At 46.1% G+C, this 23,391-nt stretch overlaps 3 protein-coding genes across 3 annotated transcripts; 2 read left to right on the top strand and 1 right to left on the bottom strand.

Annotated features, from left to right (window-relative positions):
- Positions 1 to 10,667: 10,667 nt before the first annotated feature.
- On the top strand, positions 10,668 to 12,473 carry LOC145968963 (uncharacterized). The gene has a single exon (XM_083094846.1). It carries the CDS (start codon positions 10,668 to 10,670, stop codon positions 12,471 to 12,473), a length of 1,806 nt encoding a protein of 601 aa, XP_082950972.1.
- A 15-nt stretch (positions 12,474 to 12,488) lies between these two features.
- On the top strand, positions 12,489 to 15,542 carry LOC145968962 (uncharacterized). Its single transcript, XM_083094845.1, has one exon. The coding sequence runs from the start codon at positions 12,489 to 12,491 to the stop codon at positions 15,540 to 15,542; it is 3,054 nt and encodes a 1,017-aa protein (XP_082950971.1).
- Positions 15,543 to 21,224: 5,682 nt separating this feature from the next.
- On the bottom strand, positions 21,225 to 22,626 carry LOC145968961 (uncharacterized). The gene is made up of 2 exons (XM_083094844.1): positions 22,494 to 22,626; positions 21,225 to 22,255 (listed from the first exon to the last, which is right to left on the bottom strand). The coding sequence occupies exons 1-2, from the start codon at positions 22,624 to 22,626 to the stop codon at positions 21,225 to 21,227; spliced, it is 1,164 nt and encodes a 387-aa protein (XP_082950970.1).
- Positions 22,627 to 23,391: the final 765 nt, after the last annotated feature.

Genomic DNA, 23,391 nt, shown 5'->3' with positions numbered 1-23,391 from the left:
TTCGCGTTTTGTCACGTACATTTGAAAATTTAACGTGATTGCATCAGGAGCAGCCGTACATCGGCGCTTGTTTTAGCGCATTCAGCTAAATCTTTGTCTAGGGGTGATGCGCATTTTAACCTTGACGGTTATTTTTTTCGCGTTTTGTCACGTACATTTGAAAATTTAACGTGATTGTATCAGGAGCAGCCGTACATCGGCGCTTGATTTTAGCGCATTCAGCTAAATTTTTTTCTAGGGGTGATGCGCATTTTAACCTTGACGGTTATTTTTTTTCGCGTTTTGTCACGTACATGTGAAAAATCTAACGTGTTTGCATCAGGAGCAGCCGTACGTCGGCGCTTGGAAGTTTAGTGTACTTAGCTAAATCTTTGTTCTGATGCGCAATTTAACCTTGATAATTTCGCGTTTTGTCACGTACATTTGATTGCATCAGGAGCAGCCGTATATCGGCGCTTGGAAGTTTAGTCCACTTAGCTAAATCGTTGTTCTGGGGATGATGATATCATCGTAGTCGTACATCGGCGCGACAAAATTTTAGAGGAAATTAAAATGTTGCGTTGTGATCGGACGGATGGAGAGAATTTGTTATAAATTCGAATAATTGAGGTTCTTACCTTATCAATTTTAACGGTCGCCAGCTTATTTGACCCACTAATAAGCAAGAAGTCGTTCCTCGGGTTGATTTTCCTCGAATCGGATCCCCAAGTTGAGAACAACTGTGTGTGGTTGTTGGAAACAGGATCCCTGGATTGAGAATCACTGCTATAGTTGGGAATTGGATCCCCACTCTGAGCACCACTGCTGTGGTTGATGAATGGATCTCCAGGTTGAGCGTCACTGAGTATCTTTCCACTCGATGCGCGCTGACGCAACTACGCAGGTATCACGTTTCAATTGCGTGATCGCCGCGATGACCAAGATGGCCGCCCGATCCTGTCTCGACTTGTCTAATTGCGTCGTTCTCTATCTTTGATAATTCTATTTTCCTTTGTTTCAGGTCGCCGCTGGATACCCGTCGTCACCCTATGGATGCTGAGTACCTCGTGCCACGCCCAAGGAAATTCGGAATAAAGATTTTATAATCCTTCCCTCTCTTTGTTGCAGGTTGCCACTCGGACACCACTGGACACTGGACACCCACGAGATTTCAGGATTTCTTTCGAGAAGCTTCGACACAACGACTGTCAGAAAACGAGAATTCGGGAAAATTTCCACGCACGCGCGGAAAATAAATATTATTCTCTTTGTTTAAATATATATATAAAATATATTTATTAATAAAGGAATATATATATTTAATGTTTGTTTTCACATCAACTTTTCGATTGCACGCACTTATAATTACGCCGAGAAAGTCGATTATGATATTTAACGTCTTGTGAAAGAAACACACACGGTTTACAATACACTCGGTAGATACGCATTTACTGTTCTTTGTTCGTAGACGGACTTATATCGCGGTTTTACTCTGCTTGATAGTTCGTCCGGGAAAAAAGCCCAGAACGCTCTCTGCGCTCGTTCTTATACTAGTATCCCCACTCTTCTGTGGGCGTGTCGACGGCTCTACGCATGCGCCGATTGCACTCTTGTGCACTTTTTGCACTTTGTGCACCTTTTCTCTAGTTTCTAGAAAATTAAACTTATAATGCTTAAAATAGGTATATAATATTACATTTCGCATTTTTAACATAAAATAACGTTTTTGGGTATTTGCAGCCGGTCTTGTGCACCTTCTACACTTTTTGCACTTTGTGCACTTTTTGCGCTTCGTGTACTTTTTTCACTTTGTGCACTTTTCTACAAACTTTATGGGAATCAGCTTTTTATAGCTGTTACGGTCTTTTCCCTTATCGCAAGCTACTTAGGATACTTAAGAGAAGCTATAGGCGATAAATTCTAATTGGTTCTTATTGGGAATCATCGCAACACATTTATACGCACGTTTTACATAGATTTACGCGCATTCGCAAAAAACATATATTAAAAGTCTTTTTCTTTGGTTTCAGACGATCCTGTCCCTGACTCTTTCGGATCATCGTTGGCTTGGGCTGCCCTCCAGTCGCATCATCGGGTCCGTGCTGTCCTTCAATGGCAGAGTCCGGGCGGTACTTCCTCTCGGGCGGCTGGTCAGACTGGTACAGCCCTCCGGTTGCAGCGTCAGCAATAATCCCCTCTACATCGCAATTTGCGATACTATTTGAATTAATAATAATTCTAATACGATCAGTATTGCATCAATCGCGCGTGTGAAAGGTTCACTGAAGAAATCAACATGAATTTTTACGTTCCGATTCGAAACGGTGAAACTCCACCGTGTGAGAAGCAAAAATGCGGCACGTAAGATTTGATTATTTAAAAAAATCTTTTTTTATTATTTTTTTAATATTGTGGTCTAATTATTTATATTTTTATAGCATTCAGCTTCGTTGTGCGTCTCGCATACTTGGAAGAAGATACGCTCTAACCCCGACGTCGTATAAGTTTTTGGATATTGGAATAAGCGTTGGTGCTGTATCGTACGTGGAGCCGATTCTCGGCGATAATCGAGGCAATCAAATAGTGTTGCCTTTTTCAACGTGGAATTTGTTGATGCAGAAGCAAGCAGACATTGACTGTTTTCTACAATCGACTGCTCTCCCATTAAGGATTGGAAATCTAACGATCGAAATGCATATTTTGCATCAATCAAAAATTGTAAAACTCACATTATACGAAAATTCTTTGTATATGAAACCACAAACATTATTACATTTATTTAATTTTGAAAATTGTATCGATCATATGCACAATTGGTTATGCGAGAATACCTATCTCGTAAATGAAAAATTTAAACAATTTAAAAAACTGTATTACAACGTAATAATATTACTACTGTATGCGATGCTGTAAAAACGATACGCGAGAGTGATGTCTTTAACAGCGAATCATTATTTGATTGCGAATTACTAACATGTGCTGTAAATGATATTCTTTACGATGCGTGTAATAAATAATTATTTTTATTTCATCTGTGATTTTAATTCTTTCCTTCCATACGAATAAGAATAGTTGATAATTTTCTCAACACGCTCCACCAAAGATGTAGAGAAATGCTGAGGTAGATGAGACGTGATGCTCTAGTTAGAATGAGACAAGAGATATTAAAAGATATGTAATGAAGAGGAGTCTGTGACATTAGAATATTATTTCTTTCGTTGTTCTTCTGTGTTTCGTTGGTCACGTATAATGGCTGAAGAAGACGTTATTATCATCGATGACGAAGATGTTATTATCATCGACGAGGACATTGAAGAGATTATTATCATTGAAGATGATAATCTAATGGATAATCTGGACGAATCAGACGAGGAAGGGTCTGAGGAAGAATCCGAGGAGGAAATACCATCCTTAGTGGATTCTGATTATGTCAGTGATAATGATGATAATTAAGACAGAAAAAGTGCCGACATTTAAACGAGATGGAAATAAATAACTTGGATGTGACTATAAAAATGTGTTGCATCACATATTATTATTATGATGTGGAAGAAGAGACAAGATATTGTTCAGACTGTTTTATTAGACTGACATCTTCATTTCGTAAAGCCGATTCTATTCGGAAACATAAAACGGATTATTGTGCCCTATTAATAGGCAGTTATTGTAAGGAATGCAGAAAATCGTTGCATCAAATAATACCATGCAACATGTGTCCCATTTGCACAAAGATAAGATAAATGGATCATGGATAACATTGTAAGTAACTTTCAATTTATAATACATCAGAAGTCCTAAAATAAATTATTAAAAACTATTCAAATGTATGTTTTTTTCTGTTCCAGGAGCGGCCCCCTTCAGCCCGGCGCATCGCCTCCTTAGCCTTCCAGGAGCGGCCTCCCCCTTAGCCCGGTGCATCTCCTCTATATATAAATATTTTATTATTAAATTTTATATTTTATATACTTTTAAATTAAATTTTATATTTTATTATTATTTTATTAAACACACACACCCACACACAAATGTATTACACACATTCTAATAAATTGTATATATTTTAATTAAAAAAAAAAGAAAAATTGCAGTTATTTATACGCCTTTCCTTGCAATCCCATCCTTTGGCATCTCTCTCTCGCGCTAGTTGTAAGTCTCGCGATATCTTCATTGCGCTCTCTCTCTCTCTCGCGCGTTAATCATGTCTCACTATCTTCGGCATGCGTTATTGTTCTTTCGCGCTATCTCACTCGCGCTTAGATAGAATAAGTATAGTAATCTCTCTCGCACGCGCTATGACACCAAAATGTATTTACACTAATAAATGTATATTTTATATTTATAATTGAAAAAATGTATTTATTTACACACCTTTCCCTTGCGCTCCCATCCCTTGCGCTATCTCTCTTGCGCTAGTTATAAGTCTTTATCGTTGTCTCTATCACACTCATCATTATTCTCGCGATATTATCGTTCTCTCTTTCGTATGCGCTATCGTTCTCTCTCGCACGCATTGTTCTCGCACTATCGTTCTCTCTTTCGTACGCGTTGTCTTGCGCTATGATTCTCTCTCTCGCACGCATTGTCTTGCGCTATTATCGTTCTCTCTTTCGCACGCGTTGTTCTCGCGATATTATCGTTCTCTCTCGCACGCGTTGTTCTCGCGATATTATCGTTCTCTCTCGCACGCGTTGTTCTGGCGCTATCGTTCTCTCTCTTTCATATGCTCGTCGCTATCACTCACTCACCTTTGCGCCGTCCTTCTCCCACCTATGCGCCATCTTACAATGCGTCGTCCTTGTCGCACGTTGATGCCATCCTTGTCGCACTGTCCTCTTCACACACTTAGCGCTATCCTTTTCCCACACGTAGCGCTATCCTTCTCACACCTTCGCACCGTTCTTCTTCTGCGGATCCCCCTTCTTCTCGCGGACCCCCTCGTCCATCGGTCACGCCGCGGATCCCCCTTCCCCGCGCGTGACGTCACTCACCACGCGCCGCAATTCCCTCTTCACCGCGCGTGACGTCACTACCCCCGCGCGGCGGTTCCCCTCGCACCTCACCCCCCTGAGAGGACCTTGCAACCGGAGGGCTGTACCAGTCTGACCAGCCGCCGGAGAGGAAGTACCGCCCGGACTCTGCCATTGAAGGACAGCACGGACCCGATGATGCGACTGGAGGGCAGCCCAAGCCAACGATGATCCGAAAGAGTCAGGGACAGGATCGTCTGAAACCAAAGAAAAAGACTTTTAATATATGTTTTTTGCGAATGCGCGTAAATCTATGTAAAACGTGCGTATAAATGTGTTGCGATGATTCCCAATAAGAACCAATTAGAATTTATCGCCTATAGCTTCTCTTAAGTATCCTAAGTAGCTTGCGATAAGGGAAAAGACCGTAACAGCTATAAAAAGCTGATTCCCATAAAGTTTGTAGAAAAGTGCACAAAGTGAAAAAAGTACACGAAGCGCAAAAAGTGCACAAAGTGCAAAAAGTGTAGAAGGTGCACAAGACCGGCTGCAAATACCCAAAAACGTTATTTTATGTTAAAAATGCGAAATGTAATATTATATACCTATTTTAAGCATTATAAGTTTAATTTTCTAGAAACTAGAGAAAAGGTGCACAAAGTGCAAAAAGTGCACAAGAGTGCAATCGGCGCATGCGTAGAGCCGTCGACACGCCCACAGAAGAGTGGGGATACTAGTATAAGAACGAGCGCAGAGAGCGTTCTGGGCTTTTTTCCCGGACGAACTATCAAGCAGAGTAAAACCGCGATATAAGTCCGTCTACGAACAAAGAACAGTAAATGCGTATCTACCGAGTGTATTGTAAACCGTGTGTGTTTCTTTCACAAGACGTTAAATATCATAATCGACTTTCTCGGCGTAATTATAAGTGCGTGCAATCGAAAAGTTGATGTGAAAACAAACATTAAATATATATATTCCTTTATTAATAAATATATTTTATATATATATTTAAACAAAGAGAATAATATTTATTTTCCGCGCGTGCGTGGAAATTTTCCCGAATTCTCGTTTTCTGACAGTCGTGTCGAAGCTTCTCGAAAGAAATCCTGAAATCTCGTGTGTGTCCAGTGTCCAGTAGTGTTCCAGCGGCGACCTATAAAAAAGAGAGAAGGATTATAAAATCTTTATTCCGAATTTCCTTGGGCGTGGCACGAGGTACTCAGCATCCGGAAAGATCCAGCATCCATAGGGCGACGACGGGTATCAAGCGGCGACCTGAAACAAAGGAAAAGAGAATTATCAAAGATAGAGAACGACGCAGTTAGACAAGTCGAGACAGGATCGGGCGGCCATCTTGGTCATCGCGGCGATCACGCAATTGAAACGTGATACCTGCGTAGTTGCGTCAGCGCGACGCATCGAGTGGAAAGATACTCAGTGGCGCTCAACCTGGGGATCCATTCATCAACCACAGCAGTGGTGCTCAACTTGGGGATCCAGTTTCCAACTATAGCAGTGATTCTCAATCCAGGGGTCCTGTTTCCAACCACACACAGTGGTTCTCAACTTGGGGATCCGATACGAGGAAAAACAACCCGAGGAACGACTCCTTGCTTGTTAGTGGGTTAAATAAGCTGGCGACCGTTAATCTTGATAAAGTAAGAACTTCAGTTACTCAAATTTATAACAAATTCTCTCCATCGTCCGATCACAACCTGAGTTAGAACCCACCTATAACATCTACTTATAATGTTAATTTATTATCGCCTTTAAAATCGCACGCACTATTAATTAAATCGCGAAAGCCGACTACTTTACGTCCCAATATATTATATTCGACGGACTTAGTACACGGTTCACTCTGCTTGGTGATTTATCCGGGAGAAAGCCCTTTTAAATTTAACGTCTCGTTATCGTAACATTTACTCACGGTTTATAATACACTCGGTATATGCGCATTTAATGTTCTTTGTTCACGGACGGACTTAATACACGGTTCACTCTGCTTGGTGATTCAACCGGGAAAAAGCCGCGACTGAGCTCTGCTCCCCGTTATATAGTCTGTCCCCATTACCGTGGGCGTGCCGGCAGCTCGACGCATGCGCCTTTCGTTCTCGCGGTGCACCTCTTGCACTTTTGTGCACCTTTTTTATAATTTTTACAAAATCAAACTTGTAACGCTTAAAATAGTTACAAAGTGTTGCATTTCGCATTTCTGACACTAAATAAAAAATTTTTCCGTGCTACACTTTCCTGCTGCACTTTCTTGCACTTTGTGCACTTTTCCTCGGACTTAGCAGGAATCAGCCTTTTATAGTTGTTATAGTATTTTTTACATTTGATTACGCCTACTGGCGTTACTTTTGGCGTTTTGGTATTTGCACCTTTGGTGCACTTTTTGCACCCATAAAGTGCAAATATAATGTTCATCGCATCGTAACATGCATGTATCGCAAACATATAATAAACTTGTTTTATTATTTTTGATATAATATACTGTGGCCATCACAGCAAGAAAGATATACATACGAATAATATATTATAAGATATATGTTAAATATAATGATAATATAACGCCGACGTCCGTCAATCGCGCCAGGATGGTCCCGGCTCGGGGTCGTTTTCTTCCTCTTTCCCCTTCTCCGCTCTCTTTAAGCGAAGAACAGGGATTTTCTTCCCTCTCGGGTCAGTTCGATATTCCACCGTGTCGGTGGTCAGCCTCACTGGTGTTGTCGCCCTCGACGAAGCCCTTGATGCAGATCGGAACGATCTTCTGCTCTCGCTCGGCTTCCCCTTCGGCTTCAAGGTCATTTGAAGAAGTTCGCCCTTGTATACTAATCTTAGGTAACAACGGTGAGACTCTGAGATGGAAACATGGAAATAAGCCTGCGACAAATCGATCTTTATCATCCAGTCTTGCTCTTGAAGAAACTCTGGTACTGTCGCTTGTGAAATTAACTGAAAATGTTTTGTTTTCACTAATGCGTTTAACCCTCGCAGGTCGAAAATTGGACGGGATCCTCCATCGCTCTTTCGAACTATGAACATCTATGAGATGAAACTTGGACCTATTCGCTCTGGAGCTTCCAGTACCTGTTGCTCTTTTAGGTTGTCGATCAGTTTTGTTAATTCCAATGATATTCTTGTACTGTACCTTCTCATACTGCTTGATGTCAGGTAGACTAGAGGGGGTTTGGATGAAAACAGAATTCGAAATCCCGTAATGGTTTTCATGATGAAGCTGTTTGCTCCTAAGCCCAGCCATGTCTGCTGAAAATTCTGTAAGCAACCCCCTCTGAAGGGAAGGTAGTCATTTTTTTCTCTTGCACGAAAGGAATTACTCTTCGTGCTGCTTTTAAATTTTTTGTGGGCGCTCTTGTCCTTATTAAATGATCTTGGGTCCTTGCGAACGTTTTCTTTAGATCTAAAAGACGATGATGTTCCAATCTCTGCAGGGCGTTTCTTTGTTCTAAACTCCCTCTTTTCCTTCAGGTATCTTGGTGTGTTCAACCACATATTTGCACCACCGAGAGACTGTATTAGAGGCGTCAGGCTGTTACAGTCGAAGAGGTGCTTCACACTCGGGGGTACTTTTCGCAGCGCTACCTGCAAGTTCCTGTTTGATAACTCTGATAGGATACTTTCACGCCTCACCTCAATGCATTCCGCTCTCTTTCCGCACAGCACCTGTAGGATCTGTTCCATATTTTTATAGTTCTGTGAGTCCCAAATAGACTTACGAATTTATTGAATAGATTTGAGGGGTTGACTTTCGTCGGCGAATTATTTGCCCAGTTAATGATCTTCTGTAATCCAGAGCGTAAAAGATCCTTCTGCTCGAGTAAGGCATTCGTTAGTCCAGCCATTACTCGTTCCGTCTGAGCCAAGAAGTCCTTGCCGCGGTTAAGATGACATAACTCATTGTTAATCTTCAGTTCCACGAAGTCCGGTGCAGCTAGAAAGGCCTGCAAAGCTTTTGAATATTTTACCTCTTTCCAAGAGTCAGAACTAAAACGTTGCAATTTAGACACAGACTCTATTCGCTCTCTAGGTGTCTCCCTAATTACTTTCTTGTCGTCGACCTTGGTCTGAATTTCTCCCAAAAATAAAGGCTTATTCGTTGCAGGATTAACCAGGAAGGAATTATTCGACTCTGTCCTCCCTGCACTCGTTGACGGGGTGGCCACCTGGTAACACTGCATGTAACTTAGACAGCTAGCAATATGGCCTACCTGATTAATTAACTCATCTACTCGCGGATCGCTCCTTTGGAGGTTGTTCCGTGTCCGAAGATGAAGAGCTACTATCTTCTTTATTCTGACGATCCATCTCACTTGTAGCAGTGTCCTCGTTGGGCGGAGAGCTTTCAATACGGCTGTGTTGCGACTCGAGGACTTCCGCCTCCTCGTCTCGTATTTCGCTCATCACCGCTCAATATATCGCATGTAGCTATAAGATAATTACTAATTTTTGTACAAACGAAGGAGCTTTACTGCTCACGATCTATTTTGAGACTCTAAATAGCAATAATTAACTATTCATCAAAATTTTTCTGTGCGTTAAAAATTCTGCCTTCTTACGCAGTAAGTACACAAAACGCTATGAAGTGTCAGTGCTTTACAGAATGCCAACTCGACAAAATTAAGACAGGAATGTGGTGCCGCTGTTGACCAGCAGGGAGAACTAACTAGTCAAATGGTAAGAGCGGTAGGTATGCAGACCATTCTTCATAGCAACGCTGTGTGTCTTTAGACAGGCACATTGTTCGAAACTAGTCGAACTTTAAAAAGTCAAGGCTCGAATAATTGCATTCGACCAAAAAGAGAGTCGAGGGCCCGACTGTTCATTCGGCGCCCCTGGCAGTCGGTAACGAAATATCGCTTTGTTAGCGACAATTCAAAACAGCGCTCGCCCTTCTCGAAAGATCTAACAACAACAAATAACCCGTTAGATCGTTCAATTTAAACGTTGTCTCGGTAACTGTCGAGTTCACGAAAAATCGGGATCTTTCGAGAAGGGCTTGAGTATAAAGCGACGCGATCGCGGAGCACTGCGCCTTTTGTCAAAAAGTCTCCGACGCGCTCATTTCGCTCTCTGATAATAAAAGTGCTTTCCGTTGCTCGCGGATTCTATCGATTCTTTCCGTCGCTTGCGGGTTCGAAAATTCGGCTCGAGTTTTTACGCTCGTTATTTCTTCGTTTAATTAAAAAGGCTGTAAATATATTAAGACTGTAAATATATTAAACATATTTTGTATTGGTGAAGTAGAATAAAGACTTTGTACATAGACCTATATATATATCGGGACTTATCGTTCTCTTTCTTTCGTGCCGCGCTCACTTCCCGGTCTATTCTCGCGCTCTCTCAAACATTTGCTGGTCCTTCGAGCCGGATTGCTTGTCCGGTGCCGTGCAGTGAAGTGAGTGACCGTGCCCTTTCAGTGACCTTCCGTGCTATTCCCGACAGTTACCGCCGCAACAGATCTCTACGGCAAAATCGCCCGCACTCATGATAATCTGTTGAAGCTGGGCGCTGCCAAAATCACGGTGGGCGCCGTGGAGGCGCGCTTGCAGTCCTTGGAAAAGTATTGGTCCAAATTCGACACACACAACGACGAGCTCCTGAACTACTTAGACCAAATCGCAGATTCGGAATACTTAAGGCTCGACATACCTGCTCTGGCTGAGGAGGCCTACCTCCTAATAAGGTAATAAAGGTATGCTGCTAGACCTGCTACGTAGCCTCAAGACCGAGGAAAAGGAAGCTGCTACGAAGGCGCGAGAGCCGTCATCTCAGGCTCCTCGCACTACTCTTCCACGAATACAGCTGCCACCGTTTTCTGGGCTCTACCAGGACTGGCCCTCCTTCCGGGACCTCTTCAACTCCATCATCGACCAGGACACCGCTATCTCCCAGGTAGAAAAGCTGCATTACCTGAGGACGTGTCTGAAAGGAGAAGCAGCTTTATTAATTGGAGATCTGCCAGTGACCGGTGAAAACTTTATACGAGCGTGGACGGAGCTTACCCGCCACTACGAGAACCAACGTCTCCTGGTTCGTTCCTATCTTGCTCGCTTCTCGTCTCTTCCGGCACTAAAGGGTGAGTCTGCTTCTGATTTGCGCAAGCTATTACACGGAGTTATTAATACGGTCAGTTCGCTCGAAAGCATTGGCCGACCGACCACGAGCAGCGAAGACCTTTTCGTCTACTCCGTAGTAGAACGTCTTGATCCTCGGTCGCGGCGGGAATGGGAGCATTCCGTCAAAGGCACGACGGAGCCGCCGTCGTATGCCACGTTGAGAGCGTTCCTTGATGAAAGGCTACAAACTCTCGAGGCTCTTCAACCTTCCAAGGTCGCGACGGAGTCCGCTTCTCCAAAATCAAACCGAGCAGCGCGCGTGCAACATGCTCGAAAATCAGAAGGCAAGCGCGGTCGGTGCTCCGTTTGCCAGCAGGACCATTATATAATGTTCTGCGACGGATATAAGTCGAAGACCGCCGCCGAAAAGAAGCAGCTCATCGAGGCCGCCAACTTGTGCCTCAACTGCCTGGGCAAGCACAAGACTGACGAGTGCGCTTCGAAAAAGTCGTGCTCCGCGTGTGGAGAGAGGCATCATACGACACTGCACGACGCGTGTAAGGAGTTCGCGGTCGCGAAAACAGCGCACACCTCGCGTTATTCGCCGGAGACTCCCATCGCCGTCCTACTCGCGACGGCACGCGTTCGCGTTAAGGACCGATTCGGAGTCACGCACGTCGCTCGAGCCCTGGTGGACCAGGGCTCCGAATCCTCGCTGGTCTCCGAAGCGTTGGTGCAACGCTTGCGACTTGCCCGTACACCAACATCCGTAGCAGTGTTCGGCGTCGGCGGGAAACACACCGGCTGCGCCCGCGGAAAGGTGGCCCTGAGGCTATCTCCTTTAGGAGGCGGATCCACGATGACGGTCTCAGCACTAGTGTTCCCCCGCCTCACTATCTACGACGGTAGAATCAAGGCCGACTCACGCTCGTGGACTCATCTCAGCGGATTGGAGCTGGCTGACCCGGACTTCCTGACAGCTGACCCTGTGGATATCCTGCTGGGCGCGGACGTGTATGCGGCTATCTTGCAGGAAGGGCTCCGTAAGGGTAAACAAAATGAACCCGTGGCTCAGAGAACTTCACTGGGATGGATTCTTTCCGGTATCGTTGGCTCGCCAGCCGCTCCTCGCCACACCCTCACTCACGTCTGCCGCACCGAGGAGGACCTGCCTGCGCTCGTCCGGCAATTCTGGCAACAGGAGGAACTTCCTGTCCGAGAATCGTCTCCAAATCCTGAGGACCAGAAGTGCGAAGATTTCTTCCGCCAAACTCATTCTCGCACGCTCGATGGTCGCTATATGGTCCGTCTTCCGGCAGTCGAGCCACTGCCGAATCTTGCTGCCACGCGCCGCTCAGCTCTTCGGGTCCTTTCAAGTATGGAGCAGAGGTTCACCCGAGAGCCCCGCCTGCAACAGATGTACAAGGACTTCATGAGGCAATAGGAAGACTTAGGTCACATGAGCCTAGCGGGCCCTGCGGCTTCAAACAGGGTCAGTCACCTACCTCATCACGGCGTTATGCGCGAGGCCAGCTCCTCAACAAAGCTCCGCGTAGTGTTCAACGGTTCTTCACACGTGCCGTCAGGGGCTTCTCTAAACCAGAGCCTCCTTGTAGGACCGAACTTGCTTCCACAACTTGCGGATATCTTGCTACGGTGGAGACGTCATCGCTACGTCCTAGCGACGGACGTAGAAAAAATGTATCGCCAGATACTCGTCCACCCCGACGATCGAGACCTGCAAAGAGTTTTGTGGCGTTACGACGAGACCAACGAAATCCAAGAATACCAGCTCAACACGGTGACCTACGGACTTGCCTGTGCGCCATTCTTGGCTATGCGTACGCTCCGACAACTCGCGGATGATGAAGAGGAGAGATATCCTCGTGGAGCTGCTGTCACCCGCCACAATGTCTATATGGACGACGTGCTCACTGGCGCGGACACCATCGAGGAAGCGTTGGCAATGCAGCGGCAGCTAAAGGATCTCTGCTTGGCGGGCGGCTTTCCACTGCGAAAGTGGTCGTCAAACGACCCGGCCCTCTTGGCTAATATTCCTGCTGAGCATCGGATGCAAAAGGAGATTCGCGAATGGCAGTCGCACGAGACCCACGCGATGCTCGGCCTCCAATGGCATCCTGCCGCGGACTGCTTCTCATTTTCGACGCGTCATATCACGGTGACTCAGATCACGAAACGCACGGCTCTTTCTCTGATGTCTCGTCTTTTCGATCCTCTCGGGTGGCTAGCTCCCACCGTAGTGAGCGCCAAAATCTCCTTACAACAAATCTGGCTTCAAGGTCTCGGATGGGACGATCCTCTCGGCGATGCCCTCGCTAGGAGATGGCTCAATTATCAAGCGGAGCTCCCGCTGCTTGAACAGATACGAGTTCCCCGGTGGGTCGGCCAGTACTCATCAACCACCAAGATCGAAGTGCACGGGTTTGCTGATGCCTCCGAGAGCGCCTACGCCGCCGTAGTTTACCTGCGGTTAAATCAGAACGAAGCATGGACCACTGCCTTGCTGGCTGCCAAAACAAAGGTTGCTCCGCTGAAACAAGTGTCGTTGCCTCGCCTCGAACTTTGTGCGGCCACACTCCTTGTGCGGCTCGTTTCTCATCTCCGATCAGTGCTTGACCTTTCAAAGGCCCCCACGCATCTTTGGTCGGACTCCACGGTGGCTCTTGGATGGATAAGAGGACATCCTTCTCGATGGCAGACCTACGTGGCAAACAGGGTGTCCGAGATCCAGACGACCACTCCGGACGCGCTATGGCACCACGTTCCCGGGCGTGAGAACCCAGCGGATTGCGCTTCTCGCGGTTTGTCAGCCCGCGAGCTCGTCGGACACGAACTCTGGTGGCAAGGTCCCTCGTGGCTCACGATGGACGCTCTTGACTGGCCAAAGACAAGGATTCTGCTTGACGAGGAAACGTTACCCGAGAAAAGAACTAAGGTCCACGCAACCGGAGCCACTTCAAAGGAGCCGGACGAGTTGCTGCGGGTCTCATCCTTCAGCCGACTGTTACGCGTGACGGCGTGGTGTAGACGCTGGCTCCATCGACGGAAGAGCAAAGGTTCACCAACCGCCGAACCGGATTCTGTCCTCGGAGAGTCCCTTTCCACGGCCGAACTCGACGACGCCCGACTGCAATGGATCCGACAAATTCAGGCTGAAAAATTCAAAGCAGATTTAATTGCCTTGCGACAAGGTCGAAATCTGTCTAAATCAAGTCAGCTCAATCGTCTTACTCCTTTTTTAGATCCTCAAGGTCTTCTCCGTGTAGGCGGGCGCCTGAAGCACGCGCTCCTGGCGTACGATGAGCGACATCCAATCATCCTGCCTAACGAGTCGCACTTCACTCGACTCGTTGTGGACGCTTGCCACCTTCGCTCGCTGCATGGCGGAGTCCAGCTGACCTTGGGACTGCTACGCCAACAATATTGGATTCCCCGCGGCCGCGCCGTGGTAAAGCAGCGGATTCACCAGTGCGTGACGTGCACGCGATGGCGGGCGGCGACTCCACAGCAACTCATGGGCAGTCTTCCTAGAGAGCGAGTAACGCCAGCCCGGCCCTTTCGTCACACCGGGGTGGACTACGCCGGTCCCGTCCTGCTGCGGACCACCAAAGGCCGGGATCATCGGGCTTACAAAGCCTTTATAGCCATATTCGTCTGCCTGTCCACGCGAGCGGTGCACTTGGAGGTGGTTTCCGACTACACCGCGGACGCCTTCCTAGCAGCGCTGCGACGGTTCACCTCCCGGCATGGATTGTGCAGCACCCTCCGCAGCGACTGTGGGACCAACTTCGTCGGGGCCGACGCGCAGCTCCGATCTCTTTTTGCCGCCAGCAATCCAGCGCTACGCACGATCGAGCAACGGCTCTCCGAGGAGCACATCCAATGGAAATTTAACCCGCCGTCGGCTCCTCATTTCGGCGGTATATGGGAGGCAGCCGTTAAGTCAGTGAAACATCACCTGCGTCGGGTGCTGGGCGACACCACGCTGACCTACGAGGAGATGAGCACTCTGCTCGCACAGATCGAGGCGTGTCTAAATTCTCGTCCGTTACAGGCACTTTCGGATGATCCGGACGACACTGCTGCTCTTACGCCGGGACACTTCCTCGTGGGTTCCGCATTGACAGCCATCCCGGAACCGTCACTGGCGGATCAACCAGCGAATCGCCTCACCCGTTGGCGCCTCATCCAGCAGATGCGAGACCACTTCTGGGATCGATGGGCCAAGGAATACCTCCACGGACTCATCCATCGTCCTAAGTGGTGGAACAAGGACGACGAATTCCAAATCGGCCGCTTATGCCTCATACGTAATGAGGCCACACCACCGACGCGATGGCCTTTAGCGCGCATCGTGCGTGCCCATCCGGGCGAGGATGGACAGATCCGCGTCGTGTCGGTCCGGACGGCCAAGTCGGAGCTGACTCGCCCGATTACGAAGCTCGTCTTCTTGCCGAAAGGCGACGAGTCGGCGAAAGACCCTCCTCTGTAAAAAAAAAAGGGGGGGGGGATTTTGTAAATAATCATTGTATAGAAGTCCAGTTATAATCATTTTGTTAATAATTACCTGTCTTCACTTGTAGATAACTATTTCGCTAATCCGTGTTGTTCTCTTGCTCACGCACTTCACTCGCATTCACTTTAAAAAAAAAAACTACGGACTCGAATTACGCCATTCATGTAAATTTCAACGGTACGCGAGAGGGGCTTCGTAAAGCATTTAGAAGAAACCGCCGAGATTCCGGCCGTCTTTTCGCATCTTTTCGCCCGAAGCATCGGGCAAGGCGGGCGGGATGTTCGAAACTAGTCGAACTTTAAAAAGTCAAGGCTCGAATAATTGCATTCGACCAAAAAGAGAGTCGAGGGCCCGACCGTTCATTCGGCGCCCCTGGCAGTCGGTAACGAAATATCGCTTTATTAGCGACAATTCAAAACAGCGCTCGCCCTTCTCGAAAGATCTAACAACAACAAATAACCCGTTAGATCGTTCAATTTAAACGTTGTCTCGGTAACTGTCGAGTTCACGAAAAATCGGGATCTTTCGAGAAGGGCTTGAGTATAAAGCGACGCGATCGCGGAGCACTGCGCCTTTTGTCAAAAAATCTCCGACGCGCTCATTTCGCTCTCAGATAATAAAAGTGCTTTCCGTTGCTCGCGGATTCTATCGATTCTTTTCGTCGCTTGCGGGTTCGAAAATTCGGCTCGAGTTTTTACGCTCGTTATTTCTTCGTTTAATTAAAAAGACTGTAAATATATTAAGACTGTAAATATATTAAACATATTTTGTATTGGTGAAGTAGAATAAAGACTTTGTACATAGACCTATATATATATCGGGACTTATCGTTCTCTTTCTTTCGTGCCGCGCTCACTTCCCGGTCTATTCTCGCGCTCTCTCAAACACACATAATTAATGAAATTTTTGCGTTTAAAATGACATCGAACACAATATAATTCGGATAACTTTTACTTATTGTTATATAAGAATGTATCTTGAAAATTATTCGAATAAAATGTTGGGTTGTTTAATGTGATTTTAGTCGTCAAAATCATATTAATTCTAAAATTATATTCAGTAAGATAAATTAAGTAATGTAAAAATTTTAGTTTCTAATACATTTTCAATGTTATCAATTGTGGTGTTCACATGACGTCTCCTGATCTAAATATGATCGATATAATTAATATTAAATGATCTATATATTGTGCAGTGAAAAAAATTATCTTAATTTATTATCGCATAAATTTAGTTAAATATATAATTATAAAACTTGTATTATCAGACTAATTAAAAATTACCCGATTTACGCCGTGTTTAATATCATTTTAATCGCAAAAATCTCATTAATTCATTAAAATTATTTTCAAACCGATGAAATTAAAAATAAAAGTCAATTTTTATTTTATAAGATGTTTACATTTTCATGAATTCGGAATGGATAGAGGAAGCAAAGAAATTGATTGTAAGAGACTTCGGAACTCTTTGATGATAGGTTATCTCGCTCGCTCTCTACTCATGGTCTTGCTTTCTCCGTCACACTTGACAATCGTGATAGACAGCTCGAAAAGATAAGTGGACCCAAGAATCGAGAGCGAGTGAGACAGTAATAGATGCGAGCGAGACAATAATAGGAGCGAGCGAGACAGTAATAGATGCGAGCGAGAGGAAAATAATAGTGTGAAAGAAAGATCCGATTCTCGAGCTAGAGTTCTCGTTGCTCGTGCTATTTCTATCTCGTTCGCTCTTATTGTTATTTCGCTCGTTTTTATTATCTCGCTTCCTCATGTAACTCTCGCATCACTTTTATACATACATACGTCCATACATACACACACCCACACACGCACACACACACACACACACACACACACACACACACACACACACACACACATATATACGTACAGATTATATATTTTACCAGATCCGGTTTGCATGTGCGCTCTAGTTATTAATTAAAAAATACTTTTTAAAAAATATTTATCCCAGAGGCGATTTATTCGTGGACTAGTGGTTTTTAGAAATATTTCATACCAGATGCGGTTTGCATGTGCGCTCTGGTTATTAAAATATTTATTTCAGAGGCGATCTATTCGTGAGCTGATTACTAAAAAAAATCCAGAGGCGATCTAATTCGTGTGCTGGTTTAAAAGAACCCAGAGGCGATTTAATTCGTGTGCTGGTTATTGAAAAAAAATCCAGAGGCGATCTAATTTATGTGCTGGTTTAAAAAAAATCCAGAGGCGATTTAATTCGTGTGCTGGTTATTCAAAAAAATCCAGAGGCAATTTATTCGTAGGCTGGTTGTTTTTAGAAATATTTCATATCAGATGCGGTTTGCATGTGCGCTTTGGTTATTTAAAATATTTATTTCAGAGGCGATCTATTCGTGAGCTGATTATTAAAAAAAATCCAGAGGCGATCTAATTCGTGTACTGGTTTAAGAAAAACTCTGAGGTGATTTAATTCTGATGCTGGCTATTCGAAAAGTATTCCAGAGGCGATTTAATTCGTGTGCTGGTTATTCAAAAAAATCTAGAGTCGATCTAATTTGTATGTTGGTTATTCAAAAAAAATTCGAGAAGTGATCTTAATTTGTGTGCTGGTTACTTTAAAAAATGTTTTACATCAGATACGATTTGCATGTGCATTCTGGAAGCGAAATTTAATTCAGAGATTATAAAGACACTGCCTCAACTAAAAGGCATATTTGATAAGAATAAAAATCCAGATAAAATGAATCATTGAACCGATTTTTACACGTTATAAGAGGATTCTTATTTTGAAAGTGTGCTATATATTGCGATAATTCTTATATAATTATAGCATGTCATACAGCGACAAAAGCTAACAAATTATTGGAGCAAATTATACTGATCGCTGGCGATTTTTTTGATAACACCAAGCTTCGAATGTACGATAGCCTACCCGGCTGTGTGGTGTCTATTGGTGCCTAAAAAAAAATTACTTTCATTGCCGTTGCCTACAAATAATATAATATTTGAAAAGCTTCAACTTGATAGCATATGCTGTGAAATTTATGCTGCGGCTTTCACTACACTACTATAAACTATAGCTGTTTGCGAGAGCGCGAGAATAGACCGGGAAGTGAGCGCGGCACGAGAGAAAGAGAACGATAAGTCCCGATATATATATATATATATATATATGTACAAAGTCCTTTATTCTATTACACAAATACAAAGTCTTAATAAATTTACAGTCTTTTAATTGACGGACAAAAGAATAACGATAGACCAAAAAAAAAGTATAATTTCGATGCGTAAAATTTAAACTGAATTTTATAGAGTCCGCAAGTAACGGAAGCAATCGATAAATTCTGCGAGCAACGGAGAGAACTTTTAATATCAGAGATCGAAATAAGCGCGTCGGAGACTTTTCGACAAAAGGCACTGCGCTCGTCGATCGCGGCAATTTATACTTAGGTCCTTCTCGAAGAATCCAGATTTTTCAAGAGAGTCTAGATATTCAAGTTGTAACGATGCACCCGGGCATCGTTACGAATTCCCGGCGTACACCAGTCGAAAGCTGCCGCCCGACGAACATCGGTCGGGCAAGGGCAGGGGCGCGGTGCGCTCACATTTTATTTTAAACAATAAACGGCCGTACAAGCGCCGAAAAGATCCAAGCTGCCGATGAGATCCGACGACGCGACGAGTGAACGGCCCGCGTTCGGCATCTCATCCCCCGCCGAGTACCCTGTACCGATTCTGACACTCGGTAGGGGGATCCCGATTCTGCGCCGACGCGGGTCCAGAACTCCAGTATAAGGGCCCATCGGCCCAAGAAAAGATACTTCTTCCTGATCCGCTCTCACATGGGTATCATGTGATCCTGACCAGAAGCACGACTCGAAACCGAGGGTAGAGGGTACCTCCGCCTTCGTCGAGAGTTCTCGACAACAAGCCGTGCATCCGTACAATCATAGTCGTCGCATAGGATCAGAGGGCCGCTCCGATCCTGCCGAGCGTTCTCGATCGACCGACTAAGTCATACTCACACCAGAACTGCATAATTCACGGGGTGGAGAGAGAGCCGCCTCCGACGAGAGTACTCGTCCGCGTTCTGGTCAACACGCTCCGTCCTTTTAAACCATCTCCGACCGCATTAACGAGACGTGATTTCCGCGCACATCTTGCGATAGCCTCCAAGCAGGCCAGCGACCGGTCGTGTAGCCGCAACTACACGTACCCGCGATAAAAACACCCGTGAAATCTGTGAGACAAAGCACGCACACCGCGCATCCATCACCGCGTTACAATAATTATAAATAAGCGTCCAGACACCGAGACTCCGTTAACGAATCAAACTATACTCGCAGGCAAGCACACGCGTTTAAAGACCACCAGCTGATTTCCCGACCACGCGTGCTAGCCACAAAACCGCAACCAAAACAGCTGTAAAAAAGCGTAGACGTCGTCTAGGCCGAGAGCCGCGAAATATATCTATATATATTGGAATCCCCGAATTCTCGCAAAACGCTATTACATTCGATAAACTGCGAATACACGCATCGACATACATACTCATACACATTGTTACACAACCATCTGTACATCAAGACACAAATAAACACGTACATCTAAATACAATAACTCGCGTCTTTCTCGACCCGAACCTTTGGCTCCGACGAGTTATCCGAAATAAAAATAAAATAAAATAAAATCTGAGAACGATACGGGAGCGTACGTTACAAAGTTAATGTTCAAATTTAACGTATCTTTGTTATTTATTATTGGATCTTTCAAGAAGGGCGAGCGCTGTTTTGCGCTGACAGTGCAAGATTTCGTTATACTGGGCTGCCTCGGAGCGCCAGGGACGTCGGATAAACGGGCGAGCCACGACTCGCTTTTCAAGCTATGAATTTTTTTAAATCAGCGTCTCATTTGACTAGCTTTTAGATAGATTTCGAACATTCCGCCCGCCTCGCCCGAGATTTCGGGTGAAAAAAAATTAAAGAGAAGGTAGCGGAATCCTGGTGATTTAGAGGAAGGACCTCGCGGGGCCTCCTCAACATGCCATCCTGTGTTCGCTATGCGTTTTCACTGTATTCATCACATATAACGATCATCCGTCAAATAATGAAGTACAACAATAATTCGATTATTTCCGACTAATGATTTATACAATTAAATTATGTATGTTTGACAATCAGATGCATGAAAAACTGATACTTTAAAACGGAAGCATAGCGTATTGCATTATAGGATTTTATGCGTAATAAAGGCAGCTGGGAGCGCATAAATATACGTGTTCTGGATGTAATTGACCACGAGTAGTTTCGGTGATAATAAAACTGAACGTGATACGAGAATGGCTCGAGTAATTATACAGCGTGGGAGTTATTTCTCAAAAGTCAAAGCAGGTAATTAGCCAGAAACGTTCAATTATGCGTTAAGTCTAATTTCGATACAGCCGATACACACATTTCTTTTTTTAATAGTGGGGATAGATCTTCCAACGAGTCGTTGTCGCTTTTCGGCAAAAGGACGAGTCACTGGACGAGTCAGTTCGGACGTGGAGGAACGCACGGTTACGACGCGGATTTGTCCATCCTCGTCCGGATGGACCCGCACAATACGCGCCAGAGGCCATCGCGTAGGTGGAGCGGCTTCGTTGCGGATGAGGCATAATCGGCCGACCTTGTACCCCTCATCTTTTTTCCACTACTTGGGGCGATGGAGGAGTCCGTGGAGATATTCTTGAGACCATCGATCCCAGAAGTGATCTCGCATCTGCTGGAGAAGGCGCCAACGGGTTAATCGATTGGAGGTCCGACAGCGACGGCTCCGGGAAGGCGGTCAGCGCAGAACCCAAGAGAAAGTGGCCCGCCGTGAGAGCAGCGAAGTCGTCCGGATCATCCGAAAGACCCTGTAACGGACGAGAATTAAGGCACGCTTCGATCTGTATAAGGAGGGTACTCATCTCCTCATAAGTCAGCGTGACTTCACCCAGCACCCGACGCAGATAATGTTTAATCGATTTAACGGCAGCCTCCCAGATGCCGCCGAAATGAGGAGCTGATGGCGGGTTAAATTTCCATTGGATATGCTCTTCGGAAAGCCGTTGCTCGATCGAGCGTCGCTCGGGATGGCTGGCTGTGAAGAGGGCTCTTAGCTGGGCATCGGCTCCGACGAAGTTCGTCCCACAGTCGCTGCGGAGGGTGCTGCACACTCCACGCCGGGAGATGAATCGTCGTAGAGCCGCTAGGAAGACGTCCGCGGTATAATCGGATACTACCTCCAAGTGCACCGCTCGCGTGGATAGGCAGACGAAAACGGCTATAAAGGCCTTGTAAGCTCGATGACCTCGGCCTTTGGTAGTCCGCAGAAGGGTGGGCCCGGCGTAGTCCACCCCGGTGTGCAAAAAAGGCCTTGCTGGCGTCACCCGCTCTCGAGGAAGGCTGCCCATTAATTGCTGAGGAGTCGCTGCCCGCCATCTCGCGCATGTCACCCACTGGTGAATCCGTTGTTTGACTATGGCGCGACCGCGGGGAATCCAGTATCGTTGGCGTAACAGTCCTAGGGTCAGCTGAACTCCGCCGTGCAGCGATTGCAGGTGACAAGCGTCCACGACGAGTCGAGTGAAGTGAGACTCGTTAGGCAGGATGATTGGGTATCGCTCGTTATATGCCAGAAAGGCAAGCTTCAGGCGTCCGCCGACGCGAAGAATACCTTGAGAATCTACAAGAGGGGTAAGACAGTTAAGTTGACTCGACTTTGAAAAGTTTCGACCGTGTTGTAAGGCAACTAATTCTGATTTAAATTTTTCAGCCTGTCAGCCGGATCCATAATAGTCGAGCTCCGTCGAGTTCAGACGTCGAAAGGAACTCTCCGAGGACATCCGGTTCGGCTGATCGACTTTTGCTTTTCCGTCGGTGCAGCCAGCGTCGACACCACGCAGTCACGCGCAATAGCCTACTAAGAGAAGAGAACCGCAGCAACTCGTCAGGCTCCTTTAAAGTGGCGCTGGTCGCGTGGATCTTGGCTCGCTTTTCCGGCAAGGTCTCGTCGTCAATGGGACCCGCAGCAGTTGGCCAGTAGAGAAAATCCATCTTAAGCCAAGAGGGGCCGCGCCACCATAGTTTATGATCCACCAGCTCGCTGGGCAACAGACCGCGGGAGGCGCAGTCCGCCGGGTTTTCCCGCCCGGGGACGTGGTGCCATTGCGCGTCCGGAACGGTAGTTTGGATCTCTGACACCCGGTTCGCCACGTAAGTCTGCCATCGAGAAGGGTGACCTCTTATCTAAGAGCCACCGTGGAATCCGACCACAGATGTAAAGGAGTCTTTGAGAGATCGAGCACCGACTGTAGACGAAAGGCGAGCCGAGCAAGGAAGGTGGCCGCACATAGTTCGAGACAAGGCAGTGATACTTGTTTAACCGGGGCGACCTTTGTCTTGGCAGTAAAGCCGTGTTCCATGATTTTTCGTGATTTATCCGCAGATAAACTACGGCGGCGTAGGCACTTTCGCAGGCGTCAGCGAATCCGTGCACTTCGAGCTGCGTGTTTGAGGTGGACCGGCCAATCCACCGAGGAACTCGTATGTGTTCAAGCAGGGAGAGCTCCGCTTGATAGTTGAGCCACTTCTCTGCGATGGCGTCGTCGAGAGGATCGTCCCATCCGAGACCTTGAAGCCAGATTTGCTGGAGAGAGGTTTTTGCGCTCACTACTGTGGGCGCCAGCCACCCGAGAGGATCGAACAGGCGCGACGTCAAGGAGAAAGCTGAGCGCTTCGTGATCTGAGTCACCGATATATTCCGCGTCGCAAATGAAAAACAGTCGGCGGCCGGATGTCATTAGAGGCCAAGCATCGCGT

Source organism: Camponotus vicinus, unplaced genomic scaffold (genome assembly GCF_025532165.1).
Source record: "Camponotus vicinus isolate PSW18456_S1 unplaced genomic scaffold, iyCamVici1.0 SCAF_3, whole genome shotgun sequence".
Classification (NCBI taxonomy): domain Eukaryota; kingdom Metazoa; phylum Arthropoda; class Insecta; order Hymenoptera; family Formicidae; genus Camponotus; species Camponotus vicinus.
Note: the sequence above shows the minus strand (reverse complement) of the source record. Positions and strands in the feature narration are given on the sequence as shown.